Source organism: Zeus faber (assembly GCF_960531495.2).
Source record: "Zeus faber genome assembly, chromosome: 15".
Taxonomy (NCBI): domain Eukaryota; kingdom Metazoa; phylum Chordata; class Actinopteri; order Zeiformes; family Zeidae; genus Zeus; species Zeus faber.
The window spans coordinates 2,453,307-2,467,833 of record NC_137194.1 but is presented as its reverse complement, the minus strand read 5'-3'; the positions used below and the strand labels follow the sequence as shown (position 1 = coordinate 2,467,833).

The 14,527-nt window shown below is 49.2% G+C and overlaps 1 protein-coding gene across 2 annotated transcripts in view; it reads right to left on the bottom strand.

Annotated features, from left to right (window-relative positions):
• Positions 1–12,840, bottom strand: part of LOC307241613 (XK-related protein 7-like) — a gene marked incomplete at both ends in the record, with an annotated part of 31,704 nt that extends 18,864 nt beyond the window's left edge. Inside the window, 2 exons of one of the 2 annotated variants that reach the window (XM_080015797.1) lie at positions 12,176–12,260; positions 12,456–12,840. In XM_080015797.1, the coding sequence (XP_079871923.1) occupies positions 12,176–12,260; positions 12,456–12,840 (470 nt within the window). Of the gene's footprint in view, positions 1–12,175 lie in introns of both variants that reach the window. The other variant, XM_080015796.1, reaches the window with a different exon arrangement.
• Positions 12,841–14,527: the final 1,687 nt, after the last annotated feature.

Genomic DNA, 14,527 nt, shown 5'->3' with positions numbered 1-14,527 from the left:
TTCTGATTCTGATTCTGATTCCGATTCTGATTCTGATTCTGATGAAGGGCACACCCTAAATATGAAGGGTGCACCCTAAATATGGAGGGTGCGTCTTCAATATGCTGATTTCCCAGCATGCATTTCAACACGAATGATGGAGCTTCCTGAGAAGGAAGAACGTTCTAATGATACTGCAAATATGAAATCACACACACACACACCCACACACACACACACACACACACACAGCAATTTTCTATTTTATTTATTACATTTTCAGCATTTGTCTTTTCCCAAAAATAGATTTATATATTATTACATAATTGAAAAAAAATTTAAATATCAAATATATGAATTGAGCTGTAAACTTGAAAAGAAAAAACCTTGAAACAGAACCAGAAGGGTTTTGGGTCCAAACGTCCAGCGCTGGTATTGATTTATTGATTATTAATGCGATGATTTATAACAGTGAGATGTGTGAAGACAGATGTTGAGCTTCATGAAATATGAAATGAAAACATGACAGATTGAATGCGTCTGGAATCAAGAAAACTCCACAAAGCAGCTGAAGCACAGGGCAACAGGATGGAAATATCAACTATGACTCCCTAAAACCAATACGCTAAAGCTCTTGAAAACATCTTCCGATGCACCTGAACGCATCATCAGTGATGTAACCTGGTGTCCGCTGGGGTGAGGGTCTCTCAACATCATACCCCCTCTCCCAGGCGACCCCACCACGGTTGATCAGACCGCGTTGTGTGTTCAGGTGGCATTGGCTTGACCCCATGGACCTTCTCTCCGGATCCAGCGCCATCTCGAGGCTTTCTCAGCTGCTTCGGTGATGTTGTTGATGGCTCTGCTCCTTGCTTCTCCTGTGATGCTCGGTACACTGAGGGCTCTGTGGGGTGAGTGGAGTGGTGAGTGGACTGCAGCCCACTTCAATGGGCATGCACCTCGCCTTCCGGCCCTGCTCTCGACAGTTGATGACCAGATGTTCATATTTGGTCCGCTTCCTTTCATGAGCCTCCCCCAAGCGGTCCTCCCATGGCACGTCAGCTCCATGATGACTATGGTCTTGGTGGCCTCAGAGACCAGAAGTAAATCCGGCCTCAGGGTGGTGCTGATAATGTGCTGCGGGAATCTCAGCTGTTTCTCCAGGTCCACTGAGAGCTGCCAGTCCTGGGCCGTTGACAGGATCCCTGCTGCCGCCCTCTTGTGTCCTGCCCTTGGCTGCACTCCTGCCCTAACAAAAACGATTGCGCTGGTGGTGTTGAGTACTCGGCCTGGCGCGAGGCGGCGCCAGGTGTATCGGCCCTCGCCGAGAGCTTTTGGGTACGAGCTCAGTATGTGCGCCAACGTTCCCTTTGCTGAGCACAATGGGCAGTTCGGGGTCTCGACCTTTCCCACGGTGAAGAGGTTCGGTGAGCTAGCCAGGACATCATACACCACCCGAATCAGGAAGGTGATGCAGTGTGGCTCAGCCTGCCAGAGGTCCGTCCAAGTGACTTTCCGGTCCATGGCCTGCTCCCTGCTTGTCCAGGCCCCTGCTGCCTCAAGCCAGCTGCTCTGCTGAATCCCCCTTCCTCCACTGCAGCCCTCACCTCCTCCTGAATCTGCCTCCGCTTCTCCTTCCCCTTGCACTCCTTATGCCGAGGTGTTGGGAACAGTCCCGAGGCCACTCTACCATGGGCCACCACGCCCACCAAATCTTTGTGACGCAGCCGGGAATCAGCATCCAGCACAGCAGCCTGGGCACTCCACTTCCTTCCAGTCATCACCACCACTCCAGCCTGAGCCACCTTAGGGTCTCTAGAGTCTCTGTGCATCAGCACCTCTCGAGTCCGTGTAACCTTGAACTCTTCTTCCAGAGACTTCAGGGGCAACTGGAGTTTTGTGCTGTTCCCGTAGAGGGCGATGTTGCTGAGGCTTCTAAGTAACCCCAACCATCTCCTAAGACAGCTGCTGACCTTCCACTCCAAGATCTCCTCGGTGGACATGGGGACCTCATAGACAAGTAGCGGCCATAGTATCCTTGGCAGAATACCATGCTGATATATCCACGCTTTGAATTTGCCTGGGAGCCCGGATTTGTCGACTGATCTTAGCCAGCTATCCAGTTCCTGGCAGGTGGCCTTAACAGATGAGGAGTCGGTGAGGCTGCTGACGAACACCTTGCCCAAGCTCTTCACCGGCTTCTCAGAGATGGTTGGTATTTGCTTCACTTCAATGTTAAATCGGAACCTGTCGGTAACCTTGCCCTTCTTCACCACTAGTGATCTGGACTTGGCTGGTTTGAAGCTCATACGCGCCCATCGGATAAGCTTTTCCAGCCTTCATTGCAAGGGTGAACAAAGTTACCGAGATGGTGCAGCCTGTGATTATCCCAACCTCCAGCTTGTGCCACTCTGATGTTACTGATCCTGCTGAGACTCTCATCCTGAACTGGTCGGAATAATCCAGGATCAGGTCTGCAACATGGTGTGGTACATGGTGTTTGGTCATAGTGGTCTCGACCAGTTTGTGGGGGATGGAGCACTACGCATTGGCTAGGTCTAACCACAGCACTGTGAGGTCTCCCCTGTTCTCGCGGGCTTCCCGGATGAGCTGCGTCACCACTCCAGTGTGCTCTCGACACCCCGGCACTCCAGAGATCCCTCCCTTTTGCACCGAGGTGTCTATGTAGTTGTTGTTGGAAAGGAAGTCAGACATCCGCCTTGTTACTATGCTGAAGGAGATCTTTCCTTCTACGCTCAGCAGTGAAATGATTCTGAACTGGTCAATCTTCTTTGAATCCGCCTCTTTAAGGATCCAGACTCCTTCAGCACATCTCCACTGTTGTGCCACCTTCCCTCTCCTCCAGATGACTCATAGGATCTTCTAGAGTCGCTTGAGTAGCAATGGCCAGTACTTGTAGACCTTGTATGGGACCCCACTTGGTCAAGGGGCTGAGCTAGATTTTGCCTTCCTCACAAACTCCTGGACTTCCTTCAGAAGTGGTTCCCTGGTGACAAAGTCCTTGGTAGGAGGTGGTGGGACTACAAGGATGTCATACTGGCCCAGCTCCATCTGTCGGTTGGGGTCACTGTAGGTGTTCTGAATGTGCAAATCGAGCTCCTCCTTCGAGCGGACCAGATTGCCATCTCTTTTCTGCCCCAGCAGTGATTTGGTGAAGCCAAAGGGATTGGCTATGAACGAAGCACGCTTCCTGGCTCTCTCCTTCTGCTATACGTAGAGTCATCAGCCTCTTCCTCAAGATGTCCTGCAACTCTGCCAAAGGGGGGCGCTGATCCTCGCTGGCTTCCTTGTGCCTCTTCTTGGGGGACTTAGCTCCTGTCGGATCTTGTGGATCTTCACTGCCCTCTGGTTCTTGGTGTAAGGTGTCTGAGCAGGTCTCTTCTCCTCTGCACCGAACCTTTCCTGGGCAAGACTGATGATGATGGTCGTCATTGGCTGCAGCCTCCAATCCACATCTCCCTTCACAGACGCTTCAAGCACCTTGTCGACATCCTCGTCGAACTGCTCCCAAACTGTCGTCTTGCAGGCCTGTGGCCAATTGATTCAAACCTTCCCCAGGGAGATACTTGGGAGAGCTGGTTGTGCAACATGGAGGCTCTGGGCTCTATGGGGTGCTTCCTGGCCCGGCACCTCCTGCGTCTCATCAGATGTGGTATCTGTGCGCTGTGGTACGTCATCTCCCTCCAAACACTTCATCCTGGCCTGGTGAATCTCGAGGCCATGGCTGTTTTTGCAGATTTTCCCGCGTCTGCACGTCGCGGTCGTAGTCATTTCTCCGTTGCCATTTGTCGTTGCTGTTTGGTCCGTCAGATTGGGGTTCTCATCCTTCCCCCTTCTCGGGCTCCCCTGGGGGTATTTTTCCCTGAGAGGGTCTGTAGCTTGATGATGGGTTTCCTCGTCTCAGAGAAGGCAGTTTGGGCTGCTGACCCTCCCCGCCCCGGGTGCTGTCTTTCCATGATGCCAACTGTCTCTCCAGTCGTCAGCAGCCTATTCCTGGTCGTCATTCGTTTCGCCAAAGTAAATAGTTGTTGAATTCATCTTCCGATGCACCTGAACGCATCATCAGTGATGTAACCTGGTGTCCTTGGGTGTAAATCAATAAAAATAATAAAAAGAATAAAAATAATCATTTTAAATAAGATAATCTATTTTCAGTAAATACAGTACTCAATACTGGTTAAATTGATGTGATCAATCAACAAATAAACTACTAATAAGTAATCAAAACAATAAACAATACAATTAACAAACAGTAAAAATCCTAATTATTTGGGGTGAATGGATGAATTTGACACCTCAGCACACGGCGGTGAACGAGCGTTCTCTAACAGCTCAGTTTTTGTTTTAGAAAAATAAAACTCACTATATAATAATTAAATTGATCCATACACACGTACAATAATAATACATAATGATACAAATCATGTGATTAATGAGTTTAATATTTTATATATATGTACATATACGCAGTGAAGTGTTTACCATCGTAGATCATCTGGTGTGTGTGTGTGTGTTGGCATGCTGCCCAGACACCACGCTGTGGTCAAATGAAGGTAATTGGGAAATAAAAGCTTGTTAAGAGGGACACGCCCCTTCATCTGCATAACGAGGCGTTGATTAAACAAACCCTTTCTGGAGGGGAGAGAGAGAGAGGGATGGAGAGACAAAGAGAGGGATGAGAGACAAAGAGAGGGATGAGAGACAAAGAGAGGGATGGAGAGACAGACAGAGAGAGGGATGAGAGACAGACAGAGAGAGGGATGAGAGACAGACAGAGAGAGGGATGGAGAGACAGACAAAGAGAGGGAGAGGGATGGAGAGACAAAGAGAGGGATGAGAGACAAAGAGAGGGATGAGAGACAAAGAGAGGGATGGAGAGACAGACAGAGAGAGGGATGGAGAGACAGACAGAGAGAGGAATGGAGAGACAGACAAAGAGAGGGATGGAGAGACAGACAGAGAGAGGGATGAGAGACAGACAGAGAGAGGGATGAGAGACAGACAGAGAGAGGGATGGAGAGACAGACAGAGAGAGAGAGGGATGGAGAGACAGACAGGGAGAGGGATGGAGAGACAGACAAAGAGAGGGAGAGGGATGGAGAGACAAAGAGAGGGATGAGAGACAAAGAGAGGGATGAGAGACAAAGAGAGGGATGGAGAGACAGACAGAGAGAGGGATGAGAGACAGACAGAGAGAGGGATGAGAGACAGACAGAGAGAGGAATGGAGAGACAGACAAAGAGAGGGATGGAGAGACAGACAGAGAGAGGGATGAGAGACAGACAGAGAGAGGGATGGAGAGACAGACAGAGAGAGAGAGGGATGGAGAGACAGACAGAGAGAGAGAGGGATGGAGAGACAGACAAAGAGAGGGATGAGAGACAGATAGAGAGAGGGAGAGATGGAAAGACAGACAGAGAAGGGGATGGAGAGACAGACAGAGAGAGGGATGGAGAGACAGACAAAGAGAGGGATGGAGAGACAGACAGAGAGAGGGATGAGAGACAGACAGAGAGAGGGATGGAGAGACAGACAAAGAGAGGGAGAGATGGAGAGACAGACAAAGAGAGGGATGGAGGGACAGACAGAGAGAGGGATGAGAGACAGACAAAGAGAGGGATGAGAGACAGACAGAGAGAGGGATGGAGAGACAGACAGAGAGAGGGATGAGAGACAGACAGAGACAGGGATGGAGAGACGGACAAAGAGAGGGATGAGACAGACAGAGAGAGGGATGGAGAGACAGACAAAGAGAGGGATGAGAGACAGATAGAGAGAGGGAGAGATGGAAAGACAGACAGAGAAGGGGATGGAGAGACAGACAAAGAGAGGGATGGAGAGACAGACAGAGAGAGGGATGAGAGACAGACAGAGAGAGGGATGGAGAGACAGACAAAGAGAGGGAGAGATGAGAGACAAAGAGAGGGATGGAGGGACAGACAGAGAGAGGGATGGAGAGACAGACAAAGAGAAGGATGGAGAGACAGACAGAGGCAACGAGTGGGATGTCTGGACCAATCACAGTGCTGCGTGTGTTGTGATGTCACAACTTGCAGTGGAATGTACCATCTCCAAATGGGTGGGATTGGAGTATTCAACACAACAACAGACACCATCAAATGGATGAATACCACAGTGTTTTCATGGTAATGAAGTTCTCCACCCATGAAGCCTCCGTCAGTCCTGATTAAAGTGTGTGTGGTGCAGCATCCAGGACGGCAGCTCCTTTTAAAAACCCAAACAGCCCAGGGAGCCAAGGATCTCAACGTCAGGCGGGAGAGTGCGCCTCCACCCGAAGAGGGTGTCGAGGCCCCGCCCCCCCGTGGCCTCCGCCCTCCGAGGGGCTCCAGCTCCACAAACACGGCCGAGATTGTTCAAGGCGCCGCCGCCGTCTTTTGGGCAAAGTGGAATATCTTTCCCGGCCGGTTTTCTTCAATGATCACGGCCGAGATTTTCCAAACCAACCGATCATCGCAGATCCCTGAATCATCAGCGGATCTGACGATGAACCTTGACCCCAACCTACTCCGTCAGCCGTTGGTGAGGAGGCGGCGCCCTCCGTCCACACGGCATCAGAAGGGCCCGGTGGCGCCGTGGCGTCAGATTTTAAGGGCTGCCTTCACGGCACAAGTCCGGCACTTCACCACATGTGGACAGAGAGTTGCATTCTGGGAGAACGGAGGGAGGAGCTTCTGAGGACGACAAGTTTTCAAATGTTCAAATGTTCAAACAGCAGCTCATCAAACGCTTCAGGGAAATGCCAACGGTGCACAGGTCCAATGATGGTGGACGCGGCATCGACCGCGTCGGCTCCAGGATGAACATGAACCACCGTCACAGTCCTGGTGGAGCTTCTCCAAACAGATGAAAGTGGTGCCGGTGAAGCAGGGTGGAGCCGCCGCGTTCACACGGGCGTGTCCCCGCGCCCCGCCACGCCCGCCGCCCCCGTTCGGCCGCTGTTCCTTGTCCGCAGTCGGTGCTTGACCACGCCCTTTTGTCCGCCACCGTATTGTTTTCCTCGATCATTGAGGCAAACATTCTGCAGATCCGTTCATTTCCGCGCTCGGCGAGTTGCAAAGGGAAGCCAATCCGTTTGGACGATCTAAAGCCGGCCTTTCAATCTGACCAATCAGGTTTGTGGATATAGATCTAAGCCCCGCCCCCTCCGTCGTGGACAGGCTGTGTTTGTAAACACAGGGAACATGGAGCAGCGTCTACAACTCTGAGGAGACGACGTCGTTGGACAAACATCCAGAGTTTGTTTTTTTGGGATGTTTAAGTTCCGACCCAAAGCAGACGATTGATATTTATTGTGTAAAATATGTCGACAACAACACCGCACTTTATTATTTATTTAGACGTAGGTGCCATATCAATTTTTTTATTTTACTTTTTAAGTGAAATGTTAAATAAAGCAGCTGCACTTTTTACTTATTGTCACGAACGGAAATGATTTGCTTTCAAGTCTAAATATTTCTCATATTTTTTTACTTTTAAAACGGCGTTAACTGATGGGACTTATTTTATTTTGAATATTCAATAAAAAAAATTATACATCTACACGCCTTGATGATGTCATCCTCCATAAAAACCTGCTTATCAATTGATTTTAAGCTCAATAAACAGTTAATATTTGAATGTTCTCATGGAAACTCCCAAAAGAAGTAGAAAGAGCTTTTCTAAACAACACCATCAGCACCAAGTAAACACTGTGTACTAAGCAAACACCAGCAGAGCGACAGGTGCACTAAGCAAACACCAGCAGGGCGACAGGTGTACTAAGCAAACACCAGCAGAGCGACAGGTGCACTAAGCAAACACCAGCAGAGCGACAGGTGCACTAAGCAAACACCAGTAGAGGGACAGGTGCACTTAGCAAACACCAGTAGAGCGACAGGTGCACTTAGCAAACACCAGCAGAGCGACAGGTGCACCAAGCAAACACCAGCAGAGCGACAGGTGTACTAAGCAAACACCAGCAGAGCGACAGGTGCACCAAGCAAACACCAGCAGAGCGACAGGTGCACCAAGCAAACACCAGCAGAGCGACAGGTGCACCAAGCAAACACCAGCAGAGCGACAGGTGCAGCGCCTTCTGGACTTCTCCTGGAGGATGGATCGACCAAAGTGGAAGTATTTCAACATAAAAGATAAAATGATTATTGTTTTAGGAACGTTCTAAGGACTAATAATCAATAGCATTGATATTGACACCTGTGATGAATTATATTAAGGAATGTCCTAGGCTCCGCCCCCAAGAGTTCCAAGCTCCACCCACTCAGCTGTTTATACAGGGATTACTTTGTGTTGAGTCGTGTTTTAAGGAGTTAGAGGGGGCGTGACTTAAGAGCTCCACTGGCCACACCCACCCATCAGAACCCTGCCCACTTCCTGAGGAGAAGGCGGGGCTACCTGTAACATGGTTTGAAAACTCCTTAACGATCGAGACCGAGTCCTGACTCACCACACACTGTCTGTCTGTCTGTCTGTCTGTCTGTCACTCTATCCATCTATCTGTCTATCTATCTATCCTTCACTCTATCTATCTATCTATCTGTCTGTCTCTCGTTCTATGTATGTATCCATCCATCGTTTTATCTTCGCTCCACCTCCTCCATCCCTTCTCTCTCTCTTCCCTCTCAAGTCTCTCAGGTGTCCAAGAAAAGAGGAGACGTTCTTCTGTCCACACACACACACACACACACACACACACACACACACACACACACACACACACACACACACACACACACACACACACTCTTACAAGTACTTCTTCTGCCTGTCACTCACTTCTCCTCCTTCGCTGTCTTTGGTCTTTCTTTCTGGTTAAGAAAGTAAACACAAAGAACAAAGGATCTGCCCACAAAGAGGCGGAGGAAGAGAGAGAGAGAGAGAGAGACAGGGTTAGGGTTCCAACACAACACAACTGATGCTCAAACACATAAGGAAAGAAATTCCACAAATCCTGGAGAAGCTTTCCAGGTGACGCCTCATGAAGCTGGTTGAGCTTCACACACACACACACACACACACACACACACACACACACACACACACACACACACACACACACACACTAACACTAACACACGCACACACACACACACACACACACACACACACACACACACACACACACACACACACACACACACACACTAACACTAACACAAGTGCACACACACACACACACACACACACACACACTAACACTAACACACGCACACACACACACACACACACAGACACAGACACACACACCCCCATGCACACACACACACACACACAAACACTAACACACGCACACACAGACACAGACACACACACACACACACACACACTAACACTAACACACGCACACACAGACACACACACACACACTAACACTAACACACGCACACACACACACACACACACACACACTAACACTAACACACGCGCACACACACACACACACACACACACACACACACACACACTAACACTAACACACGCACACACACACACACAGACACACACACCCCCATGCACACACACACACACACACAAACACTAACACACGCACACACAGACACAGACACACACACACACACTAACACTAACACACGCACACACAGACACACACACTAACACTAACACACGCACACACTAACACTAACACACGCACACACACACACGCACACACACACACACACACACTAACACTAACAGACGCACACAAACACATCCTGTGATTGACAGCTCCTTCAAGGCCTACAGTGAATTATTCAGCAGAGAAACTGAGACAGACAGACAGACAGACAGACAGGCAGGCAGGCAGACAGGTATTGTATTGTTATTCACTCCCTCTACATTATTTAGTCCCAGTCAATAATTATTGAATTTTTCAGACTTTCTACAGAATTCTAACACAAGCGTTCATCAGGATCCTTCTGGTAGTTTCCTGGTTGACATCCCTTCTCCATGCCTAGTGTTCACACACACACACACACACACACACACACACACATTATTATCATCCTGTCTAACCATGAATTCAGATGCTCTGCTCTGGGTTTGATTGATCAGGTTTGATTGATCAGGTTTGATTGATCAGGTCAAGCTGCTGATCAAACAATTGCAAGTTTTAAATTTAAAATAAGTTCTGATGTTTACAGACAATGGATAGAAACAGACACAACCCTGTTTGTTACATATACATCCATCTATACATCCATCAATACATCCATCAATACATCCATCCATCTATACATCCATCCAACTATAGATCCATCCATCTATACATCCATCTATACATCCATCTATACATCCATCTATAGATCCATCTATACATCCATCTATACATCCATCTATACATCCATCTATACATCCATCTATACATCCATCTATACATCCATCCATCTATACATCCATCCAACTATAGATCCATCCATCTATACATCCATCTATACATCCATCTATACATCCATCTATACATCCATCTATACATCCATCTATACATCCATCTATACATCCATCTATACATCCATCTATACATCCATCTATATATCCATCCATCTATACATCCATCTATACATCTATCCATCTATACATCCATCTATGCATCCATCCATCCATCCATCCATATATACATCCATCCATCCAACTATCCACCCATCATCCATCCATCCATCCAACTATCCACCCATCATCCATCCATCCATTCATCCACCATCCATCCATCTATCCATCCGCCCATCCCTCCATCCATCCATCCATCCATCTATCCATCCACCCATCCCTCCATCCATCCATCTATCCATGCGTCCATCCATCCATCCATCCATCCATCTATACATCCATCCATCCCTCCATCCGTCCATCCATACATCCATCTATCCATCTATACATACATCCATCCATCTATTCATCTATCCATCCATCCATCCATCCCTCCAACCCTCCATCCATCTATACATCCATCCATCCATCTGTCCATCCCTCCATCTTTCCATCCCTCCATCCTCCATCCATCCATCCGTCCCTCCCTCAGATTGGTGAATCAGCGACTGTTGGAAAGTAAAAAGAAAAGAGATGCCGTCCTCCCACTGAAACACTGAGAAGTGGCTTTTCATCAATCACAGGAAAACCTCGACGTCCCTGAAATCAATTCAGCTCCAGTTCAGAGCTGAACTGACCCGTTGGAGCCGTAGGATGGAGCTCAGGTCTGGAAGGAAACCTCAACACTTAGGGTCCCACTCGAATGTTTACACTGTTCATTTGTCTGCAGATGAGATTTATTCGATCGGATCTAGTCTAGGAATCAACCTGAACCACATCTGGAACGATTTTATTTTATTAATCACGAAAATCACTACTTTTTTTTTTTTTTATCTCAAACGAATGAACTAAATTCAACGTTCTACCATTGACTGAACACCGAGGGTTCCAAAACTGGGGTCCGCAGCCTCCTAGGGGTCCTCGACGGTATTGCAGGGGGTCTGCAAAAACTGGCATTTAATGTATGTATTTTATTGTTCAAATTTGAATACAAATAGAATAACATCTATATAAGTAATTATATAAGTATCATATTTTTTATATTTATTAAACAAAAAAATGTCCATAGATAGATAAAAATGTACAATAAAACAATAAAATGCAAAATATACAAAATAATAGACTTATCTCATGAACATCCGTATTTATTGCTTAAATTTATGATATTGATTTATTCAAATACTATTGTCAGTTTGGACTCGCTGAAGTTAAATGTGAACGTGAAGCCACACAGCAGATAAATACAGTGTATGCAACTTTTTTGGGGGGGGCGGGTTTGCTGTTAAAAAAAAAGTTTGGGGAAGCCCCGGAACGAGGCATCAAACCAGCAGTAGAGACACAACACAGAACGTGAGCATCTACTACAGCCTTTCCAAGCCCGCGGGCGTGCGACGGACGAAGCCAGACACCGAGGACGAGGGTCCAGAAAACATCCCAGACGAGCCCGTTCCACAGCCTGACGCCCCCCGAGCTGCGGGACGGAGAAGATCCCAAACGCAGACGCGCACGCGTGGATACAGACGCGAGTGCGAACCCACGCACGCACACGCACGCACGCACGCACGCACGCACGCACACGGCGAGCAGCAATGCATCTCACATGCAGTGAACCCTCCTCCCCACCGGCTCCTACCTCCACACCTGGCCGAGCTGCAGGACGTGCAGCGCGGTCTGGAACACCCACATGCACACGATGCAGCACCGCCGCGACCCGCCGGCTCTCCCCGGCGTGCAAGGCGGCAGCGAGGAGCCGCAAACCGGGATCACGATCGCGGCGTTCCCCGTCCCCGTCCCCGTCCCCGTCCCCGTCGCCGTCGCCGTCGTCGTCTGTTCCGCCGCGCCTACGCCGCGCCGCGCGCCGCCGTCCTCGGCGCTCAGCGCTCCGCCGCACGCGGTCACCGCCGCGCCGCTGCCGCTCCATCCCGCCACCGCGCCGTCCCCGCGGCTGAAGTCCGAGTAGTCGTAGACGAACCAGCGGAAGCTGAGCACCTGCACCACGGCGGAGGGCACCGCCACGAACACCAGCGTCAGGCCGAACCACCAGTAGCCGCCCCGCAGGTAGTAGTCCGCGGCCAGCCACAGGTCCGTGGCGCCGTCGGAGAAGAAGACGAGCAGCGCGCAGAGCAGCCAGCAGCAGTCCGCCGCGGAGTGCGGCTCCCCGGCGGCGGCGGCGGGGCTCGAACCGGGACGGCGGCGGGGCCCGGCCGCGGGGCTCCCCGGCCCGGAGAGGCACCTTGGCGGGTTGGCGTCCTCCACACACACCGCTGCTGCCGCTGCTCCGTCTGACTTAGCGGCCATGTTGCTGAGTGGGAGAGCGGGAGAGGTGGAGGAAGGGAGGGAGAGAGGGGTGGGAGATGGAGAGAAAGGGAGAGGTGGAGGGGGCTCTATATCTGTCTGCTTCCCTGAGAGAGAGGGAGGGAGGGAGGGAGAGGTGGGGGAGAGAGAGAGGGTGGGGTGGGGGTAGAGGGGGATTACATCATAACTGTCCTCATCATCTGCCAATTATTTGGGAGCTTCTCTGCTCATCTGCAACATTTTCATCATTTCACTGTTTATCAAATGTATAATGAATAGATTCATTTCAATCCGAATTATCTGAGGATAGAAGACAAACTGAGGATGTTTCAATATAATATCAATATAATATCAGTATGTTGACGTGACACCACCTGGTTACCATGGTGATGGTGATGAATTAATCAATGGTCAATATATCCACACGATGACGATTGCGTCTCTATGTTTTTAAAACGTTTTGTGTTTAAATGTTTTGAAAGCACCGACATATCGTCACAATGTGGATGTCAAAACATATTATGGGGTTGATCCGGTCAGACTTTCCGAAGTGCTATTGATGTCAATTCAGGGCCCCACAATGACGGTTGCCCAGTCGCCGCCGGCAACCAGATGTGGGCCATGGCAACCAGATGTGGACCATGGCAACCAGATGTGGACCATGGCAACCATCTGGCTGCCATGGCCTATATTTATGGAAATATGAATCATAATTATAGTGGATAATTGGCAACCAACAGCAGGTTCATGGTCTCCCTGTCCATCACCTACCTGTCTCACTGTCCAGTACCTACCTGTCTTACTGTCCATCACCCACCTGTCTTACTGTAATCACCTACCTGTCTCGCTGTCCATCACCCAACTGTCTCACTGTCTATTAACTGTACTTTATATATAAATCCACATAAAAACACGACTAGTCAAAGGTTTTTGAAACTGAATAAACTGAAGTAAGTACTTGTACTTTGTTACTTATTCTAAACTGGATGAATGAGGATCCATAAATCGTGAGCAGTGACTTGATTTGATGAGTGTGTGAGCTGACCCTGTTTTAACCTGTTTCCTGCTGTTCCCGGTTGGACACAGGGGGTGGTAGTAACTAGTTACATTTACTCAGTTTCTTCTACTTGAGTCTAATTGCTCTTTTGCGGAGACACTTCACACAGAAAACCTTTGACTTTTGTTTGAGCGTCGTGGCGCAGCGCTGACCTGCTCCCGAAAACGCTCGCCGCCATCTTGACAGGAACCAGAGTCAGAGCTTACAAACTTATAAACTCGGGCAGCGGGGCGCGGTCTTGGTGCGCCCGGGGCGGAGCCCGTCCAAGCCAGTCAACCGTCGGCTCCTTCCGCCTGCCGTTGGGTCAAACTATGGCTCGAGACCCCCTGGAAGGCCGTTGGGTCAAACTCTGGCCGTTGACCCCCTGGAGGGTCACGACGTCGGGCTTGAGGGCCACAGAACAGACACTTTGACGCAGTTTTGTGTCATTAGTAGGGACGGTGTTATTCTGCTCTTCTTTCTCAGATGAAAGCTGAGGAAAAGGAGCAACACAAAGAGGAACGTAAGCAGCGTAAAGATTCTATGACTTCAATCTGTCGTTTATTTTTTATTTTTTTAAATATAATTCGGTCCCCTCAAGGGAACGTTCCGTGATTTAAACACTGATTCTGAAGCTTTTTTCTACTTCATCTA